Source organism: Lichenostomus cassidix, chromosome 4A, assembly GCF_008360975.1.
Source record: "Lichenostomus cassidix isolate B80296 chromosome 4A, HeHo_3.0, whole genome shotgun sequence".
NCBI lineage: Eukaryota > Metazoa > Chordata > Aves > Passeriformes > Meliphagidae > Lichenostomus > Lichenostomus cassidix.
The window spans coordinates 17,439,989-17,462,740 of record NC_139485.1 but is presented as its reverse complement, the minus strand read 5'-3'; the positions used below and the strand labels follow the sequence as shown (position 1 = coordinate 17,462,740).

Genomic DNA, 22,752 nt, shown 5'->3' with positions numbered 1-22,752 from the left:
GCTGACATGCTCATCTCCTGCCAGCTATTTATACTGCTGATCTAATCAAGCCAATCTCTCCTGCTTCCTTCTGGAGACTGTTGCTCTATCCCTCAATCATCTTAAGTAGTTTTTAAGTTCAGCTTCTCTGTTTTAAATTCATTTGTGAGAAATGTACCGAGGATTTTAGATAAGGTCATAGAAGTTGACTATTCAAAAGCATGAAAATTACCCTCCTGACTGGAAATCCTTGACCCAACACACCTTGCAATCACATTGGCCTTTTTTGTGGTCACCCAGGTCTGGCTGGGATGAAGTCAATTTACCTCACAGGAGCCCACAGGGTGTCATTTTAACTGGAGACCAAAACAGTCCTGAATTATCACTGCTGTAGCTCCTCTGTTGAGCTACATTTGCAGTAAAGGAGATCAATGTGAAACTACTTTGTGCTTCAGCTCTCCAAGGTGGGGTTGTTTCCTTCCCCTTGATTTTTGATTTTACTAAACCTTTAAGCTTCTTAATCATAGGATCTGACATCTCTGATCAATAAACCAAGTCATCAATAAAATTAGGGTTTTGCACTCATTTTCAAATACTGAGGCAACTCAGTTTAGACCAGAGTCCCCAGACCATTCTCCAGGTCCAAAAAAGGAGATAGAAATTTAGAAAACCTTGGTGGGGAATATGACAAAGATGCAAACAGGAGACTGGGAAGGGTGAAAGGATCAATTGAGGCCCAGTGTGTTAGCTAGAATCTGAATCTGTGTATGATAATAAATACAACAATTCAACACCAGCATGACTGGGCTGCTAAATCTTGGTAAGCTTTAGGGTTGACATGGTTCTCTGCTGAACCATCACTGCTCAGGTGGACACTTGCTCCCCTCCTAGAGGGAGGATATCAGAGAGGGATGTAAAAGGATGTATTCCATCCTTTCTTCTCTCCAGCTGAGAGATTTGGGACTCAAAATGAGACCAAACACGCTTGAGAGGAAGTTTGATTTACAGATGGGTTTGGAGTTGCAGAGGATCCTGAAACATTCAGGGAGATTCATCTCTCACTATCTCACTAGAGACAGGCAGAGTTGTTTCAGAGCTGTGTGCACAAGAAGCCTCATCAAACTTCATTATGCATCAGCCTGAATCTTTGTGAGCTTGTCTTCAAAGCTGAGAAACTAAAATTCTCCAAGATCTCCTTTTGGAAAGGGAAATTCCAAGGTTGTTTTGTTAACAGTGTCATTGCAATGCAGTTTTACTGCTCCCTGTGACCAAATTCCAAAGCAGGAGTGACATCAATAAATCAGTGAACACAACTGATATCCAACAGCAACTCCACACTGTTCTCAATTTTGAATTCTCACACCTTCATGCCATTTTATGTGGAAAACAAGTTATAACCAAAAGCAGATATATTTTCACATACCTGAATCAAGGATTCACTCAGCTTCTCTTCATCAACCTCTAAAATGATATTTTTTATTTCTTCATAAGGCAAGCGGAAGGAACCCAAAAATATTGCTGAAATTCAGTAATACATAATTAGAATCAAACAGGTCAAAATGATTGATATACAAAGGCAAACAATTTCTGGCAACTCAAAAATCATATTTTCATCTAAACTGTGTTTCACAGTTAAGAAGTCTCCTACATAAAACAAATGCTAGACGAGGCACACTATTGCAGTTTGACATTTTATAATGAATTTCCTTTTTAAGAAACAAAACTATGACGACACTTTTTACTTTTTATTCAGCCTCAGTTGCTCCCTAGCAATGTCACTTAGCAATAAAGTCTTATCTCCATGAATGATATCTGCATTGCTATTTAAACAGACACACCCAGCCAATAGAAGACTTTATGTATTATTATTATTGCTTCCATAACTAAGTATTAATAGCTGTAATGGATTAACAATTGGATAAATGATATTTACATGATATTTTAGAAAAAAATTCCACATCAAAGGGGTAATGAAGAGTTGGACAAGGTAAGAAAAAAATGCCCTAACTCCACCACTTTCTAAGGTAACTGAATTTATGCAAGAGACACATATAATGCAAACCCTTAGAAGATGGAGTTCTCAAAGCAATTTGATCTCAGAATATTATAAAATCTCAAGAGAGTCCCCTTCAGTAAACTACAGAGCAGTCTAGCAGATGGATCAGCATAACATTCTAACAAAGTGCTTTATATTCAGCCTAACTACTATGGCTGATTATCCTTCAAGTTCTCAAAACTTGAAGTTTTATATTAATTGTGCAATAGTTCATCTTCTGCCCATGAAAATGTGCTCATGGCTGTGGTACTGAACAATGCACAGATCTGGTTTTACACACTTCCTTGCCATGGGCAGAGTTAGTCTGGTGACATTTATGGTGTTTCTAATTCAAATAAAAGATTCTACTTCTCTTAATGACTGATTTCCCTCCATAATTAAAGAGGGAAGTTAAATAATCCAAGTGGGCTGGTTTTGTTACCATTTCTAGCAGTAGTATTTACACTGATGTTAGCCTATCTGTCAATATTTTCTCTTTAATCTCTATTTCTTTATTGCAATAACCATCAGGAATGACCTCCAAACCTCATCCCACAAAACCCACCAGCACTGAGCCTTCCCCAGACCAGTGGCCATCATCTCACTGCACTTTCAGTCTGCAGCAATAATTGAAAGAATCAACTGACAAAAAACCCAGCAGATCATTCAGTCCAATTCATTTTTCCATGTTACTTTTTTTTTATTTTTCCCAAGCTGTAGAGTGAATTCAAATTGTGCATTTAAACACTTCTGAATTTAAGACTCATGTTCAAATCAGTAGTTTTTAGAAAGAACAGTTGCACATGTTAACAAAAAAAATATTCATGAACAGTGAGGTGTAGATGCCACTTAGATATTGACCTAATGCCTTTCACATCACTTACATAAATTTTGTGCAGATTTTCCATCCAAAACTCTTAGTTCTTTGATCTTCTTCTTGGACTGAGCTGCTTTCTTTTCTTCTGATTCTTCTACAGGCTTTTTGGCTGGAAAGCAGGTATTTATTAAATTCTATTCATTACTAAAACTGTTCAATCTTAGCTAACAGCAAGTCCATTAGAAAGCCATAATAATACATTTTTTAAAATCAGTTCAAGGCAAAATGACTGCACTACCTCAACCTACAGTAAAATATCCAAACAAACAAAGCAAACGTCTAAAATTGAAAGGAACAAGAAATAAAAATATGACACTGAACCATTTTCCCAAGCACTATTGAATAATATTTATGTATTTTAACCCAGAAAATTTCCCTTCAGCTCCAATTTATTGCAAGGACTTTTAAAGATAGAGGGATTGGGTGTTACCTCAAAGCACAGGAGTGCCCTCTATTGAAACATTAATAATATTAATAAATTCTTCATCCAAAACCAACAACATTAATCATTTGATGTTTATCACACTGAACAAAGGTATGTTTCTATTAATTATTTACATTGTCAGTGGTAAAGAGCAAAGCTAACTAAGAAATTAGTTTATATTTTAAAGTGATTTCTTTTAAATTAGCAAGATTCACTAGCCTTATATTAAGCACTTTAAATTATATGGGAAAAAAATGTGGTATTGGAGTACCTAAAATATAAGCTGATTTTTTGCATAATTTAAAACAGTCAATTTCCACAGAATTTTCTTAGGCATTAAGTAAACCCATTAACAAGGATTTATTTCCCTTTAAATATCACATAACATACTTGGCATTGAAGGAATAGAATCTTAATGTGCTTAACATTAATTGAACTTAATGAATATTTTAAGTCATTCAAAAGTAACTGAAAAACTGGAAAGTCAAATTAAGAAGAATTTTCAAGCAGACTAAATACAGTTTTGTTCTCTGAGCACTACTTTTTATTGTACTTTAATGAGCCACACAGGTTCCATTACAGGTATCTCCTAAGAAAAAAAAGTTAATTTTTATTGTGAAGAATAACATAAAAACTCAGTTTCAACGTCTTTAATAAATTTAAAATAAAAAAAAAAAAGAACATAGAAAACAGGTATTTGTCTCCTTACACCCATTACCACTAGGAAAACAGCTGGCATGAAGTAATTCTGCTGGGTTTGTACCACTGAATATTCAGTTTACTTTGGGCATTTCCATGGCAGTGCTAACTCAGTTCTCTCAGCCACCTCTAGAGAGCCCAAAGCAGGGAAAGCTCAGCAGCAAAGATCATCCAACAGCAAAGCAGCACTTCTCCATCTCCCCCTGGCTGCCAGGAGCAGCTGGTTTGGTGTTTGTGCAAAGCCTGAGCTTTTCCCAGCTAACCTCAGGATTCCCACCAGCTCTGACCCCTTAGCTGTAATGAGCTCCACTGAAACCCTGAAGTGACACTTCATCCACTAATCACACCCTTAGCGCTAATTGTTCTCCATTAAACAAGGAAATACCATCAGGTGCTGGACAACACAAACAAAAACCACCCAGGAGTTCCAAATTGGCTGTCCTGTGGGAAGGCAGCAACCATCCTGAGCTCTGCTCCATCCCAGGGGACACTGCAGAGCCTGGATTGTGTCTGCTGAGACAGGAGAGAAACATGATTCGAGATGAGTGACCTACTGCCAACTCGATCTGCTCAAGAATTAAACTCTCCAGATCTCCACGGATCGAGGCTTTAAAGCTCTGAACACCACAAGTCCTCCCAGCCCCTCAAAGGGTACCAGATTTGGCACAGCAGCTGTGAGCACAGAGCCAAACACACCCACAGCCCAGTGCCTGCACAGCCAACTGCACAGCTAACCAAGGGAAACACAAAACAAGAGTAACAAATGGCTTTGTTACCAAATACCATCTCTCAGATAGGAAACTTCCTGCCTACAATGATGATTCAGCCAATCAGACAGTGAGTGACAAACACTTTTGTGAGCAAGAGTTCAAGGACAAGGGTGTTACACAAGTCCAATGCAAAACAGGAATTAAGTTATTCAGCTACTACAGCACCAGAAAAGGATAAGGGATTTGGGGGTTTAAACATATAATATTTCATAAACAGACACTGGATTTTGAGGTTTAAACACATAATATTTCATAAACAGACATGCAGAGAATGAACTGGGTTAAATATTTTCTCATTAAAAAAGGCCAGAGAAGATGTTCTCTCCCAAAAGTTCTTATCTTTCCACACATGAGACTTCAAAGTTAACTTCATGCCAATTCACAAAAAACAGAGCAGCACCAGAAGCAGATGTTTATGTGACTGTGAAGTCACAACATGGCATCAACACCAACCTTACCCAGCCAAAACTCACAGGCAGAAAGAGACACTACTAAAACTTCTAGTTTAGACAGCTCCTAGAATTTCTCCACCATGCTGGAGATGCCATGGAGCATCAGAGAGCTCTGCAAAGCCATGCTTGTCCCTCTTCTGCCAGAGGCTCTGATCACACCGTCCATCTCAGCAGTGATTCAACTCTAACAGAACCACGGATTATGGAGGTTTTGAAAAATAATTAACTCAATTAAAAAGATACTTGATACTTTTCAGAATTCAATCCACTATTGCTGACCAACCTCCTGCCCCTTGTCAGGCTCTCCTCTCACAAGTGCCTGTTTAAAGATAAGACACTTTCTGGTTTGAAGCCACAGAACCAAAGGCAGAGATGAAAGAAGGATTTTATAGCAGACAGCACAGGGTAGCTCAGAAAAGCAAGATGAAAAATCAATCTGGAAGCTAAAGCAGATGTATTACTTCATACAGACCTTGGAGTTTAGTGCTGTGATTATTCATTACAGCACTTTGATAATGGTACTGGCTTACATCTTCATTCAAAATCTGCTTTTTTCCAAAGCAACAAGTCTTACAGACAGCACTGAGATACAGCGACTGCCATGCCCAGCTTCCCATGACAGAAATGTCAGAGTTTAAAGGTGTAAAAAACCCAAAAGGTGTAGCAGAAGGGACACTTCCTTACTTTGCAAAAGACACCAATATCTCCTTCACAAGTGTCAGGGAGAGCCCAGAAGTGCAAGTATTTTGCTCCCACAGGAAAGCAGCACATGTATCAGAAGAGTTCACTCTTCCAAGGGCCTCCCAGGTTGTCCTCTGGTGTTTCAGATCCCCAGGTGTGGATAACAGACAAAGCTCATGCATGTCTGCTGGGTTTATGCAAAGCGTTTTGAAATCCCACACTCTACACCTCTGTGTTTCTTCAGGATGGTTAATCCCATTTCACACACCTTTATGCAGCTGAATATTTGGATTTATCTGGAATAGGAATTCACACACACACACAAACAGGCAGAGATCCACGTGTGGAGTTTTTGCTTTCAAGAAATGGAGAAGATTCTACTGTTGGTCATTTGAGGTGATAACCCCATTCAGTTGGGAGGAAATAAATGAGCAAACGTTAAAAAACCCAAACCAACAATTAACAATCATTTAAATGGCAAAATAGCCACTAATGCATAGTGATCTCATTCCAGTTAGACCTGCAGAAGGTCTTGGGCTTCCTTTATAAACCTGCCTCAAGTAGACAAAAGAGGGTAAGGGACAGAGAGGCAGCAGGACAAAGCCACAGGAGAGCACAGGCCAGCTTTGGCACACAGAGACTCCTTCTGCAGACCAGAAAACAGAGATGGAAACACCACCACTGCATAACTTATTTTTGTCTGCCTTGGAGCTCTATTAAGTCACTATTAATCCATTTGTTTATCAGTGCTGGAGGAAGAAGCTGATGCAAGATGCTGCAAGGCTGTTTGCTGCTCTCTGCCATCACCAGAGCATGTGCAGCTCCAGCTGGGAACTCAGCTAATCCCACTGAAGCTGCTCAGTGGGACTCAGCTGCTCCACCCAGCCAGGGGACACCAAACAAAATGTTAGGGAAGTTTAAAACACATTAAACAAAACTAATGATCATCATGGCAAAGAACATAAACATGCTGAAGTACTTTGGAGACTTAATTAAAAAAAAAAAAGTTCTACCATCAGTACTTTTGTACTTCTGTAGTAAAACAAGGGAAGCATACATTATTCTCGAAAATTATCATTTTACACCTGTTCATTAATTTAGCTGCTGAAGAGCCTTAGAAGTGGCTATAAATAATTTTTCAAAATAGATATGATTTTATGTAATGATATTGAAGCTGTTAAAGCATTTTATTACGAGCTGAAACGTCCGGTTCATATGGAATTCCTGTCTTTCTTTAGATTATAAATGAATAGTTTTAATAAAGAATTAACAGCAAGAACTGTCAGTTATGAATACAATGAGGATGAAAGCTAAAGGGAGATAAAAAGCAGTACATTGAATTACAGTGTGGAGAATGCAGACATTTAGGTGAACTTTAGCCTACCTTAGCCTGAGCCTTAATCTCCAATTTCTGCCAAGTCTGTACACACAGTGAACAAAAACATCCTTCTATTGTCATGGGAAATGAATGAGTAATTTCATCTTATTTCCATCTGGCAAGTGGCTTCCCAATTGCATTTACTAGTATTTGGCAGCAAAAGTAAATATACAAAAAAATTAACTGCTTTGTTATTCCCTCTACCTGAGAGAAGAACTATGGCTAGTACAGGTATTTAGAAGAAAAAAATTAAGTGTACATACAGTTGCAAGGGATGTAAACTACACACACAAGAGCAGACTTGAGCAGTTGGAAGTAATAATTATACTGAATTTACCCCCCCAAAAAAAACCCTGACACGATAATGACTTGATAGAAAAAAGAAATTAGGAGCTAGGAATGCCACTGAAATATTAGAAAGTAATTTGTAGCCAAAAAGTTCAGTAAATTCTGTTGCAACACAATGAAACTTCTTGAAGTCTGGTGAAACTGATTGTCTTGGAATGCTACTGATAATCCTCCATCTGGGTGTTATTTCTAGAGGCACTCAAAAATGGAAATAAAAGTTGAATAAGGGTGGAGAAGGAGGAAAGTCAAACATAAAGTAGTCTCAAAGTTGTAGTTGTTCTTTTCCCTCAGCAATACACCAACACTGAGTGTGTCCTTTGGTCTGACACAGGCTGGAGTGAGCTGCTGGAGCTGTGGGGAGGGAGGGACAGGGACAAGGATAGGGACAGGGAGGGACAGGGACAGGGAGCAGAGCTGGGTCCCAGCATGAGCCATGACCAATTTCTTTTTGCAGGAAGCAGAATGGCAGTTCTGTGTGCTCAAACCAAACTACACAAATAACCTGCTGGTGATCAACAAGTGCAAATGCATCATCAATTCATGGCGTTGTTAAGGCTGGAAAAGCTCTCTAACTCCTCCAGTCCAAGCAGCTGCCCAGCACCACCACCATGCTCAGCACTAAACCCAAGTGCCACATCCACGTGATTTCTGGGCACTTCCAGGATGCCCGCTGCCCTCAGCAGCTCGGGTCAACACTTGACAACCTTTCCCATGAAGAATTTTTTTCTGAGGTGTAACCCAAACCTGCCCTGGTGCAACCCAAAGCCATTTGCTCTGCTGCTGTCACTTGTCACTGGGAGAAGCAGAGCAATGACACTGCAGCAAGGCAGAAAGCAACAGTGCCAACAGAGCAGTGACCAAAGAGGGATTCCCTGTTCCTGCATCCTGTGAACCCACAGAATGTCCAGAGGATCTCAGGAGAGACTCTGGGAGATGCCACAGCAGCTCATGAACTGAGATCCAAGTGCTCTGCCATCCACATTCATTTCTGGCCTTCCCTCTGTCACTTGGGCTCCACCACTGACAGGCAGCAAACAGCTCCCCAAGCAGGCAGAGCAGAGCAGGAGCAGCAGCAGATGCCAGCCACGCCTCCTGTCAGTGCAGGCACAGCTGGGGGAGCTCGTGCTTATTCCCAATGCCACCTGGCATTTTTCAGTTCACCTAAAAATCACTCAGTTACCAATTCCTGAAGCAAAATTAATTAAGCACCCCTGCTGTCACTCTGTCCTTTCTGCAATCAGGAGAGCTGAATACCTGGTGCAGCAATAAAAAAAAGAATTATTACGAAGCAAGCAATTGATCTAAAAGTGAATCTTACACTGAGCTCTTAAGAGAAAAAAAAATAAAGCTAACAGGGAGGAGGAAAAAACATGGAACCTCTTGCAATCTTGTATGGTTTTTGCCTAATTAATGTAATCAAGCTGAAGGAAGTGGCATCAACCCAACAAATTATGTCTGTGGAAGAATAAAAAAGATCATAACTTAGTTCTACAAATTAGGTTTGCAAAAAAAAAATTAACAGAGGATCTATATTCCTATTAATTGTTCTCATAATTAATTGCTACTTTATTTGACCACCACATTTAATGACTGCTATTAATTTAAAATGAAATATTTCTTGTTCTGTTAAAATTGCCCTAAAACGGTTGTAAATAGTCTAATTGTCAATCCATAGCAGGAACTTGGGCAGCGAAGTTGCACAGTTAAAGTGGACTTAATGACCCACTCTGCTGCAATGGCTTTCAGCTTTCTATCAGCAGCACAAGGAGATGCCTGGGCTACAAATGCTTTATTAAAAACAAAAAAAACCATAAAAACCACAACAAACCAACAACCAAAACAAAAAATCCCAAACACACCCACACCCCATTTCACAACTGCTTCTGTCCTCTTCCATTTGCTGTGAAAGATGTTGCTTCTGCTGTAAGGCAGTAAGCAAATATTAACAATTCATGACACACAAATGGTCACAGAACCACAGATGAACATTAGAAATCAAACAACAGCAGGCAAACAAGGATGAAACTGAAAATATCCTCCGTGGGCCTCATTTGCTGGGTTGTAGATGTGCAGAGAGAAGCTGCAATAAAACCCAGTAGCCTTTCCAAGCCCTCTTTATTCCCATTTTCTCCATGAGCACTGATATGGAACAGAACCTCAGGCTGTGCACCCCTTTTGTCCCTTGGCCACCTCTGGAACAGCTGGAATTTTCCCAAGGAGCTGCTGAGCTCTGCACAGCCCCAGTGCCAGGGCTTGACTGAGGACAGGAGATCACTCCCTGCATTTTAGAACTGATACAGGAAATGTTGACGTGGGTGAGAGGAGACGTTTGCCTATGGAAATAAAATGCTGCCTGTAATAGCAGTTCTAATTTCAACAGTCACATATCCTGGTGATATTCTTTCCTCTGACATCAGGCCACCATCACCACCAAACTGTGAGACAGGACAACTGGAATTATTTCCCAGATGCTAACTGATATGTTTCTTATCCATACAATTTTCCAAAGTAATAAAAAAAAGAGTATCAAGACTCAGGAGGAAAAAAAAAAATCAAACTAAATGTCATTAAACTGGTGTCATATTTTACCAAGATTCTAACCAATTCATTTTCTGCTATTACTGTAAGAAGTCTAATAAATAGATATCTTTTGAATTAATAGCTCACCTACTGTTCCCCTTGATTAAACCCATAAAAGGCTCACCTTCACAAACAAACACACCTGCGGGAATCACATTTTCCAAAGGCACTTTCCAAATTATGAACTGAAAAAAGATCCCAAGATCTGAAAATCCTTTTACACAGTCAAGTTAATTAGATATTTGTGTTTAATGGAACAGACTGAAATGTTAGTAGAAATTAAGTGATAAATTGATTTCTTCTATCACTGTGATATTTGACATTTAACAATCCTGACTAAATATTTAAACACCAAGTAAAATACACATCTCCCAACAGACAATTTTAGTATTCTCTTGGTTTTAAAGTATTTCTCTGTCATCAAGGTTTTAAATAAACATGCATGCAAAACTCTCTTAGACATATCTAATTCCCAAATCCCTCAATTTTTGAATGTTATGTGGCACATCCTGGTTATATACTTTACCCTACAATGAAATATATAATGTTACATTTCCACTGACTTAGTACACAAGAAATTTGATTTTACGGTTAGTAAAAAGAATTCTGTTCTATTAATTTAGAGTAAAAAAAAGTATTGGTTATTAGCTGGTTTTCTTGTTATATTAAACCAGAAGAGCTCAAAAAGAGGTTTTTATAGGGATCAGGTCCACAGCAGAACTTCACAGGGTAAAAGGATCATACTAAATACAGTTAGGAAATTATCTGTCTTAACAGATTCCATTCATTTCAATAGTAAAAGTAAGTGCCCTGTGAGTTTGACTGGTAATCACAGCTTTGACAGCTGATCAATATAAATAAGGATAAAAGGATAAAATGTCAGGAAATTAGTGTTCCATAAACAAACGTTTAACACTGTGGCTTTGTGGTGGATTGTATCAAATCAATCTAATCAGCTGCATGGCATCTATACTGAGCAGCCCTTTCAACCTAATCATATGTCCACACCAAGTTTGAGCTCCAGTGCAGCCTTTGGAGCAGAATTCCTTGGTTTGCAGCAGACCTGGAGGGCAGTGGCTTGCTTGGAACAAGCCCTGCTGGCCCAGGAAGATGCATTGCCCACTCTCCCCATCATTCTGATGAGCACTTGGACTAAGGTCAGCCCAAGAGTTTCAATATCCTGGGACACTGAAACGTTTCTGGCATACTAATGTGGATCTGAAAAACAAACAGCAATGGAGGTGTTGGGTGAGAACCAAATCTGTGAGGTTCCCTCAGGAAATGGGCAAATCCACTGATATTTATTGGGTGATGGTCAGCATGGATATTTGATTGTGTATCCTGGGGATCATACACAGCTGTGGTCTGCCCCTCTGTGCACTCTTTGAAAACACAGAAATAAATATAAATCAGCTATCAGTGAGGCTCTCAATAGGAGAAAAAGGAGGTAACAAACCAGGAAGACCAGAAGCAGCAGAGTTAAAACTCTGGAAAACAACACATCTGTCTGAAATGCAGAGAAGTACAATGGCACAGGTTACAAACGCTGGAAAGTCATGAGTTCACTGCAGACAAAACTCTGGAAAACAACACATCTCTCTGAAATACAGAGAAGTACAATGGCACAGGTTACAAATGCTGGAAGATCATGACTTCACTGAAGACAATACACAAAGAAGACTTTCTTATGTGTAAAAATGTGACCTCTGGCTTAGAAAAAACCATCAACTGCTGGCAGCTGAGAAGCATCACTGTTTAATCAATTCTGTGTACATCAAGCAGCAGACATTTAACATATATTTACATGTATTTACTCTCTGGACTGAGCATCTGTTCTCAGTCACCTGCTGAAGATAAAATAAAGGGCTCAGCCAGCCTGAAGTCAGCCCTGGATGGTTGTGTGTTATTCCCACCTCAGAACAGATTTACCTTGAAAAAGCTTTCTTGGGGTTTGAGTATCCCAAAGAGTTCTGAGAACACCCAGGTGCTCCCACAACACATGGGCAATGATTATCTGCCTTCAAGACACACAAGATAAATGACTTGCACATTACAGGATTAGTCCTAGGGGACCTACAGAGTACTGAATTAAGCTGCTTGCCTTGTAGCAGACTAAAAATAGAGCAGAAACACACAGCTAGTAGTCTCTCACCTTCAGCAGCATCTCTGGGTTCCCCATTCACATCAGCACATTCTGGGCACAGGCAAACACAGAATCCACTGCATATCCTAAATTTAGCAGCTGTGACCTATGCTCTGCTTACCTTTAATATCACCAACATCAGCAAAATTTGGCTGAAGTGATTCATTAAGAAGGCAGCGTGTCTGTGCTAATGATGCAAGTCTTAAACAACAGAAAAAGTCAAAAAAACCTTGGAACTTCCTCCAAGTGTACTCCTATTCAGAGTCTGCAACAATGATAATTCCACACTGATTTTTACCATGTGGACCTGTTGCTTTTAGAAAGCCTTTAAGCCACTGCCTCTTCACAGTGGGAAATCATTCTCTAGTAGTATTCTAAAATCATTACATTCTCACCTTACAGAACAGAATAAGGCATCTGAAAGAATGAAGTTTCAGAGACATTTCAGTTTCTCACCCTGCACAAGACACACAACAACCACACAATGTAGAGTTGTAATTTCAGCTTTACATCCTTTTGAGATGATTAATGAGGAATTCAAAAGCTGATCCTTTTGTTGTTATCTGTACTAATGCCTATGCACCTTGTATTTTCAATTTCTCAATGAATTCAGAAACTTAATAGTATGATTGTTAACTTTTAATCCTTTCGATAGCTTTTTAATATCTTTCTCCAAAGAACCTTTATTCATATAGGTAAAAGAACTATCCTTCCTTCCTCTATGTATAAATGACAGAAATTCTTGCAGTAGCAGATATTCTTTCCAGAGCATCCTGTAACAGCACTGCAGTTGAAGCAACTATCACTCAGAGAAAGGTTCCATGTCAAAAGCAGATGACATATTTTTGGGTTTTTTTTTTGGTCAGCAATAAGAAAAGGAAAAACAATTTTGCACATAAAACATAAAACCCATAGAGAGGACACCATTTTTTGCAAATATAGAATCACTGCAGGTCAGCACAGTGAGCAACTGGAACTTGGCCATAAATCAGACTCATTTTGTCAGTTTACACTTCTGCAGAGAAAATATCCACATTCTATTTCTTTGACAGAAAGTGGATTCAGGCAGAAGTGTGGGATGTGCTAACCATGGTTCTGCTGAAAGATGCAGGGGACATCTCTTTAATGCAGACTTGAGAGAACTATTGTACAAGTAAGAACATAAATTTTGCTTATAACTACATCTTTGTTTTATTTATTTAAGAGAATACACTGTTATTCCTAGAACTCTGCTGTAAGTTTTCAGGAGAGTGAAATATTGGTGCATAGTCTGTTGAATAGTCAGCACCAACTGTCCTGGTAAGCAGTTGATCTGTTCTCCATCCTTTCCTCTAGACTTTTTTATTCTTCCCCTCCTTGACTTGGCTCACAAATTCCCTGCACTGTCCAGCTGAAGAACCTCAGCTTTCCAATAGTAACCACACATGGAGTTTCTTTTACCAACACTGAGGAACTGCCAAAAACATATCTACAGCTACAAATACATCAGAGGGCAAAAGGAATTGGTTTGAAGCCATTCTGCACAGAACTACTGAACACAGAGCTACAACTGACAAGCTACTGAGCTCCAATTCATCACCAGGGTATTTTATGGACATACAGAGATATAAATTCTTACACATGAAAGGGAAGCCACACTTCAGGAAATTTGCTACAATGGGTAATCTCAACAGTTCATTGAACAAAGGATTACTGTCAAACGCACAGAACGATTTAATCATATAATCACAGAATGGTTTGGGTTGGAGGAGATCTTAAAGATCATCTTGTTCCACCCCTGCCAGGGGCAAGGACATCTTCCTCTACAGCTTCCACTAGAGCAGGTGCTCAGAGCTACCCAACCTGGCCTTGAACACCTCATGGTGAGAATAACTTGCTTCATATTCAATAGATTTTTGTAACAACTAACATAAATTCCCATAAAAAATGCAGTTGCATACTTGAAGAAGAGCATATTTTCCAGGTTATTCTTTCTGTTTTGACATTAGAGAATGCATTCTCCTCAGTCTAATCTCTTTATTTATTCATACAGAAGGGGGTTAATTCCAGGAATATAGATTTCTATTTGTTTAAAAACAAACAAAACCCATTTCTTTTTTCAGTCCAACACAGATTCTTTTTTCCAATTCAACTTCTCAATTCCTTTTTCATCGAATTCATAGAAAAAAATACTCTCTGTAAGAGCATTATAGATCAAGACTACTTCATGAATGTATTCATATTTCATGCTAATTAGTCTTTGTACACAATCCCTTTGGCTGCTGTGCTGAGTACATGTGTCTCTGTCCTCAGCTCCTCGTTAAATGTGCTCAGCTTTATTCCAGCACTGCATCACCAGCACTCAGACAGCTCCCAGTTCAGAACTGCCTTTCTTCCCCTGCTGGATTTGATCAAGCTGATACACACAAAAGCTCCCTCAGACAAACCAGGCATGGAGGAGGTACAGAAGGTACTAACTACTGCCACAGTTAGCACTCAGTAGGCTGGAATTCCAGACTTCTGAAATATGTAGGTAATGAACATTTTCTGTGTGGCACTTCTCTAATGGGAACCTCCAAGGCATCAAATGTAGGAAAAACCCCAATGCACCAATTTCCTTTGTAGGAAAAACCCAATGCTTTTGAGAGTTGACCTTCCTTTGGGTTTTTTTTTATAGCCACAACTGCTCTTCCAGCTTTCCTCTTCAAGACTTCCAGATGGTGAGATCTCAGGTATAACAAATTAATACACGAATTCTGTAAGTACCACCTGAAATATAAGGCATTGTAACTAAGACAGCTCAGTCACAACATTGTTATAAATACACTGAAGAGTCCTTTTAAGACAATACACTGTCCTCACTCCAATTCTATTTAAATTCTACTGCTGAAGCTTTTTGACAAAATTACTAATTGAAATGTGCAGAAAATCTGAGCAGCAGGGACTTTGTTACTAATATTTTTAAGAATAATTTCAGTTCAGTTGCAGAGATTTCTTAAGCCAAAGATGGCATTGCAAAAGGCACACAGACTCACATATGAGAGTCTCTCCAATCTCAATTTTCCAGGTGGCACTGAAAAGGCAGGTGGAGCATCAATTTGTATCTGGAGAACTATTCCAGTTCAAGTAACCAGCAGGATTTCCTATTTCAAATCCTCGCTCAAGTCTCCAGCAGGGAACACTAAGCTGTCCTAGTGATGTTCCAAAAGGGTTAAGCAGTGCCAATTACAGTAAAACTGAAGGAATGGCCTCCACATCAGAGCATTTGACCTGGATTCAGAACAGACAGAATGCTGATGCTGAAAATGAACTCCATTTCTATAGGAATTGTGTGGAATTCATTATGCTGTACCTCCAAGCAATCCATGAATAATGATAGCAGCTTTCAAATAGCCCAGACCTCAGACTATTTCCCACCTGTCTCTTAATCTGAATATAATTTAATTCACATTCAGACTCTTTGTATTTGATTTTCTGAAGGTGCAATTATTGCAGTTCTTTAGGTAATGCTGACTAAGATAATGTCTAAACTTCTCAATCTGAACTCTCTGATGGAACAACAATGCTCTGAAAAACTACTAACTCTTAAGAATTTTAAAAATGTACATAAAAGGTATCAAAAGATAGAGACACACAAATCTATGCTAGGTGGCAATAATTTCAGATAGCAATTTATTTAAACCGTGTAAAGCTTTTTTCACCCCTGAGTTTGACAGTTTATCTATTGGATAAATCCAGCAGAGAAGAAAAGGAAAGAGTGAAAAATGGCAAACTAATAACTCACTCCTTCTCCTTTATGGTACTTGAATTTATTCTGTTGTTTCTCAACAACAATTTCAAATACAGTCAAAGATGAAAACAAACCAATCTGCTGCACTTGTGTGTGAAACAAATATGAAGACTGATGACCTAAGTGTGCAATCCAAGTAAATGAAATTCCTGAGCCACACAAGCTGGGGTGACCCTGCACTGCAAAGCTGGAACTCTGTCTGCTCTGGATTCCACCCTGCTGCAAAGGAGAGGGTGAGGAGGGAAGGAAATAAACAGAGCCTGGAAAATCAGCAGACCAAGGGAGCCACCTGCAGTTGGCAATCCAGAAGCAAAACATGATGAGTTCAGAGCTTTTGCTTTCTTTCTGTGTTGACAAAGCAGCGTAGGAAGCTGAACTAGTGCAACAGATCTGAGCTTAACACCAGAGATTTCTGCATTCAGCTGAGTCTTGCTGTCTCACACCACAAATACAGCTGTGGTAAAGGAAATCTGGCCAGAGCTGAATCCATTTAAAGCTTGCAAATGTTGAAGTTCTCTGATGAATTAGACCTAGGCTTCTCAGCACAGCAAATTCTAAGCCATTTGTTAGGAAGTACTAATTGCTGCTCCTTGTATTTGAAAGGACCAAATGCAGATGAACACAATTTTCCTTCAAGTTCAATTGCACTGACCTATTACAGATATTATATACTTTATACATATAAAATCAAAACCTGAACATTCTGTTCATGTTTTGTTCATTACAGCTTCCATGGAAGTTGGTGTTTTCTCTTGTGCTTTCCCACTCCAATTCCCACAATGTGTAAAATCCAACTCAGCTGTTAAGACATCACTTCAGTTTTGAAACCATATGAAAATGACTGTTGAATTGTATTTTAAAAGTCTAATTGTAAAGCAACAGAACCCTGATCGAGAAGTTTTCCCTTGAGGCAAGTTGGATGGATAATGAATTCTGTATTGGAACAATCCCAGTAGTTACAGACTATTATGTACTAATTACTACCTTTACAGATCTACGGTACACATAATTAATTTCTTCAGAGCACTACTATCATTCTTGACTGGCAAAATACACAACCTAAATTACAAGAGCCAGAAATTAACATGATCCTTTAGGGAGAAGGCATTAACTTGCTTTGCAGTGTTTTGCAATTAGACAATCAATCAAACAATGAGAAGTGATTTTGATAGCAGCAGGCCCAGTATTGTCACATCCCTGCACAGCTCAGCCCCAAGCATGGCATGTGGCAGAAGCTGGCTGCAGAGCCAGAACACTGCAGGCCTTGGCTTGTTCCTGTTAGAAGACACTTCAGCACATTCTACATGTATTTAACATCCCAGATATTTAATGGGAGCTTCTGGACATCACATTCCACAAGGCACTGAAGACATGACAGTGCTGCTGGTGGCCAGAGATAAAATTCCATATCAATTCAGGGACAAAGGCAAAGTTTGGTAAAAGAATGCTCAGCATAGCATGACCTGCTTAAATGATTTCAAAGATTTAAGTAGGGTCTTGACAAGAACACTAACATTTTAAACTCTTAATTCCACTAGTTGGGGGTTTTAAGACAGAAATTCTATAGAATTAAGACACACACATCCCCAGCTCTACCAAAAAGCAGCAGCCCAGGCTTCCTGAGATGTATAAACACACTGGATTATTATAGTGAGCAAAAAGTATTGTTCAACTTCATTAGAATATTTCTCTTCAGCTCTGGCTGCATTCCTTTACACCAGCACTCCTTTAAAACTTGGCAGCTCAAAGTTTAGTGATAACCAACATTAAGTCATTTTTGGAGTATTCTAAACCAAAACTATGTTAAATGAGAAAAAGTCACCCAGGTTTTTTTGCATTGTGCCGAAGAACCATGAACAGAATTCAGAGGTTTAATCAAATTTCAGTGCTGCAGCTTACAGGAAATTTCAAATTTGTAATAAATGTGCATACTACCGTCTCTTTACTTCACTTACTATTCCCACTGGAATTCCAAAATGCCACAGAACACAAGATAGTAAACACTAAGTCATCACAACTGCTTTTGGCAATTGTCAGTCTGCTTCCACTCATCCTTTGATTTGTTTCACATGCTGACTGTGCTCTTGAGAGACTATCACATGCATTCCTATTTGGCTTGTTATCATTCTCCCATGATGTACCAGGAGAACACCTCAAGAAATGGGACTAAAGCAGAGGAGAAATTTGGTCCCAGATGATGCTGGAAATAAGTACTTGAGCATTACTGAGCTGCTTGTGACTCTTAAGGCAAAAGGGGAGGAAGAAAGGTGAACATCATTGCATGTTTCCCTTTGCAGGTAGCAGCTGCAGGAAGAAAGCTGCTCCTGGAGTGCAATTAGTTGGGCCTGTGCTGCAACTCAATGCTCCAAGAGTCTTTTTGAGTTCTAGTAGGTTTTCAAGTTAAAAAAACCCTTGAACTCGAAGCCAGACACAGCCCTGCCTTTCTGCAGGAGTCAGCCAACTACATTTTCATATGCTGAGTGCTATGCAGCAGCATTTTTAATGTGCATCCTTTGCTATGGCATCTTATTTGCTGCAATCATTAAATGAGAACTACACAAAGAAGAAGAGGAAAAATATCTGCAAGGCTATCACTCCACTAAGCTGTTGGAGGAGTTTCTGTTGTTCCTAGTTTCAGAACTGTGCAACTGTGTCAACAAGGATTTCTTCTCACAGGAAACTGTCAGCTATGTCAAAATTTCAAGAGGGGTTTTTTCAGCATTTTTAATGAAGAAGCTTTTCAGGAATTCAGAAAGATTTCTTCACATTTGTGATGAAAGAACTCAGCTCAAGGCAGAAGTTTGTCCTTTTCATGGAGAAGCAGCTCTGCCATTGTGTCATCTGCTGCTGGGCATTCTTCCCCTTCAAGGTCTTCCTGTCACACCACAACAAGTGACCAACTCCACAGCATTTTACCCTCACTGCACTGCTAGGAACCAAGAATAAACCCAACTCTGGCATGGAAAAGAAGGTTAAATTAATGCAAAGGATGCTTTTGTTTTACTGCATGTAATATCTGAACATTTAGATCAGAAAGTGGCTCTAAGGTGTGTTGTAAAAGGAGAATTCTAATGGTTTAAATTGAGTGATTACAGAAAGGAGTATGAGCTACAAGTGGAGTATCTTATGGAAAACACAGCCATGACCAACTCTTTGAAGAGCTTTCAAAACAACACAGAAAAAACCCACATTCAGAAATAACTCAAGGAAACTACTGAAGAAACAGTTTGAGAAAGTCCTCTAAGAGCCCTTCCTGAGTTAACCCTTCAAACACTGTAGGAGTAAAAACTGCAGTTCTTATTCTTGAAAATTCTCAGCTAGGAATAATAACACAAACATGATTTTAGGATCAGAATTTAAATTTAATTATAATTTCATTAGAAGAAAAATCACATCTGTCTGCAACATACAGTGCACTTTTAAAAGGTATTATTGCAAAAAGATTCCTCCCCTCATGCTGTAAAGTGAAGGAGGAGCAATTCTTGTAATAGACTGTTATGCTTAATATATGTTTTAAATCATCTTCCTGCTATAAAACCATCATATGAATTCCATGGTATTGCACAACGCATAAAAGAAACTGCCATTGCACAGTCTTAAACTTAATAAAAGCACAATAAAGAGTAAAGTAAGAATGTACCTTTCATTTGGGTTCCAAAGGTAAGTGCCAATTTTGCAAACAGCTCCGGGTCTTCAAATTTATCTTCTTCAGCTTTTACCCAAAAGCTGTTTTCTCCTATTTCTTGAGGCTCAATCTGAAAGAAAACAACAGCATCTCCAAAGTCAATAAGCAGTGTTTTCAACAGCCAAGTTAAAGCAAATTCCCCTGAACTTTGGTGGTAACTGGACTGAATGGAGCTCAGCCCTGTTCAGGGATGTTCTCTGCTTCCTGCACAAACACCATGGCTGAGCTGAGCTGCCCTCTGGCCAAAAATGGCATTTACTGTATTCCTTCCATGCAACAAGCTTTCCTGATAACAGCATCTGGGTCTGAAAGAGTTCTAGCTTTCTCTTGATGACTTTCTAGCGAGTTCCCAAGTGCTTCCCCACTGCTACCTGAGAACTGCATGGGAAAACTCAGCAGCAAGTGAACTGTGCCTGTGGACCTTGCAGTGACTCAGGATTCAGTCTTTACTGGGTGTATTAAAAGAGGAAAATGCTCTGCAATACAGAAGCTGAAAGACAACTTTACTCTTCGTGTGTGACTCAGAACTGCTATTTTGTTTTCAAAATATGTTCCTCTAGCAGCTTCTAACACGTTATTAATTATTGCTTATAAGATTGTTTCAATGCCAAGTAATTTCCAAGGGCTATTTAACTTCAAGATGACATGCAGAAAACTCAGCAATCCTGTATTTGTCAGCCTCACTCCAATTTCCCTGCAACACACTGCTCCTCCACCTTTCAGCACTGCTTCACCACCAGCTCTAGGCAAGACATTCTAAAAAACTACCTTAATCCAACACTAATGGGGAAGACAGCTACAGCAAAAGGGACTAAATTAAACAGTGAGAATTTTATTCCTCAAATGATGGCTCCTTAAAAGTGATGATCAAATAGACTTCCCACTTTCTCAGCAGGCAGGAGATCTCTGGCTCTGTTCCCAGAGCACTTCACAAAGAGTCCATCTGCACTTCCTTCCCATTGTCACAGCCACTGTTCACATGGACACTTGGAAATTATTCCTATCAACTCCCCAATGCAACTGATTACAGGGAAATTGGCTGCAATTAGCAATATGTATTACAAAATAAAAGCTTGCTTTTCTATGTTTACAGGACAGCCATCCACATTGCACAGTTACAGAACTCCTGCACTCTTCTCCTCTATATAACTGTTAATTTCTCCTCCCACAAAAGCAAAGGAAAGTTTTCACTTATCCTCATACACAGATTATTTCATAACAATTACAGATAGAAAAAAAATTCAAACTGATTTTAAAATTTATTTAAATTAGTACACTAAAAACATGGTTGGCTATTTTCAATATCCTTTTAGTTAAATATATTGAAAGCCTGTTTTTAAACTACCACTGCTAGATACATTTGCAGATTATTTTAGCACATCTCCAAATATTTTGAAATCATTTGAAATCATTGAAGCATTAATTCTTCTGCCAAGAGAAACTAAAAGCTGGCATGCCAAGCTTTTCCACCGAGGTTTTCTCGCAACCTTCCAGAGTCCTTCTTCCAAAATTTGTGGGATTATTCTGCTGTTTTGTTACTCCAAAGAGAAAGTGATTTCACTACTCAACGCCTCAGAATTTAGAGGAACCCAAAATCTAAACCTGTTTCCTTAGAAAGACGATTATCACTTATTCAAAAATATCAGAGGGCAGCCTGGCTGCTCTTCCAACAGCAAACTTGTGTCACCATTAGTTCTTGAAAGGCTTTGCCTGATGATGGTATTTATTCAGAAAATTATACAAAACAGCTTTTATCCAGCATCCCACACCAACCAGCTCCATCTGGGAGAACATGGTAACACCCAGCTCTGGAGAATAAAGTTGTAAGTCTAAATTCATTTAAATTAGCAGCTGTGAAACATCCTAAAAGACCTGCAGTGCTGCTACAGAGTGATTTAAATTCCAAAACTGTTCAGTGTTAAATTGCAAGTTATGGTCAGCAATGACCCCCTGTTGCCACCTAACTGCTTGTTTGCATCAACAATTTGATTTTACCCAGTTTTTAGTCCCAACACACTTCTGAGAGACAACATGGTTTCAAGGCAGGTGTCAGACAGTGGCTGGAGTGCCAAGATGTACATTGACAAATGAGCAGCAGAAATCCAGGGAAGCTGCACTGAAATCCCAGCTAGAGCTCAAACCACATAACATGTAATATATGATGGTCCTCCTTTAATGTGCCTTCATGATTTGGTGATCTAGCTACTTTTCCTACACAAATATCAATATATCTGTCACATTTTATTCCACTAAAAAACTGCCAACCACAACCTGCCTTTAGAATGTGATGATTTCACCTTGGTAGTAGATGCAATTATCTAATACTTGACATTTCTTTCCTTTATATGGAAGGAGCAGTGGCTACCCTGATCAAAAATGGGTTTTAAAGCAGCACATCCCAGTACACACCTGGATGTTTGCATAACTGCTCTTGGTTTGGAGTCACTGAGACTCTAATATACTGAATATACTGAGAGACAACTAATAACCAGTAACTGCTTTAAGGGTTTGTTTGCATATCAGGTTGTACTTGCAGTTTACTGCTAAACTCATGTTTATATTTTCAGATGCTTTCAACAATGCAATGTGATTAAGTATAACCACATTAAGGCATTGGAAGCTCATGGTGCCCAAACCCTTCCCTTGAGCAGTCCCATGGCTCCTCCCAGTGGCCACAGCTCTGCTCCAGCACACCACTAATTGCGAACAGCCAATTAACAACCTGGATAAACAATCTACAAGTACCATTAATCCTGGTATCAGCACTCCTTGACTTTACAACTACATTAAACATCACGAACATAGAAAGGTTAAATGAGGAGGGGCAAGGTTTGCTAGCTGTGTGTGCAAACTGCTTTAAGGCAGTTTAGAGATAAATATGTATTTATCTACAACTTGATGCAAAGCTGCAACTCATGCTCAGTGCATTGGA

At 39.2% G+C, this 22,752-nt stretch overlaps 1 protein-coding gene across 5 annotated transcripts in view; it reads right to left on the bottom strand.

The window, feature by feature from the left end:
* DIAPH2 (diaphanous related formin 2) overlaps window positions 1-22,752 on the bottom strand; it is a 166,892-nt gene that overhangs the window by 104,141 nt on the left and 39,999 nt on the right. For all 5 annotated transcript variants that reach the window (XM_085060720.1, XM_085060716.1, XM_085060717.1 and 2 more), the window contains 3 exons: window positions 19,776-19,890; window positions 2,899-3,000; window positions 1,403-1,497 (listed from right to left, as the gene is read on the bottom strand). In XM_085060720.1, the coding sequence (XP_084916846.1) occupies window positions 1,403-1,497; window positions 2,899-3,000; window positions 19,776-19,890 (312 nt within the window). The remainder of the gene's footprint in view (window positions 1-1,402; window positions 1,498-2,898; window positions 3,001-19,775; window positions 19,891-22,752) is intronic.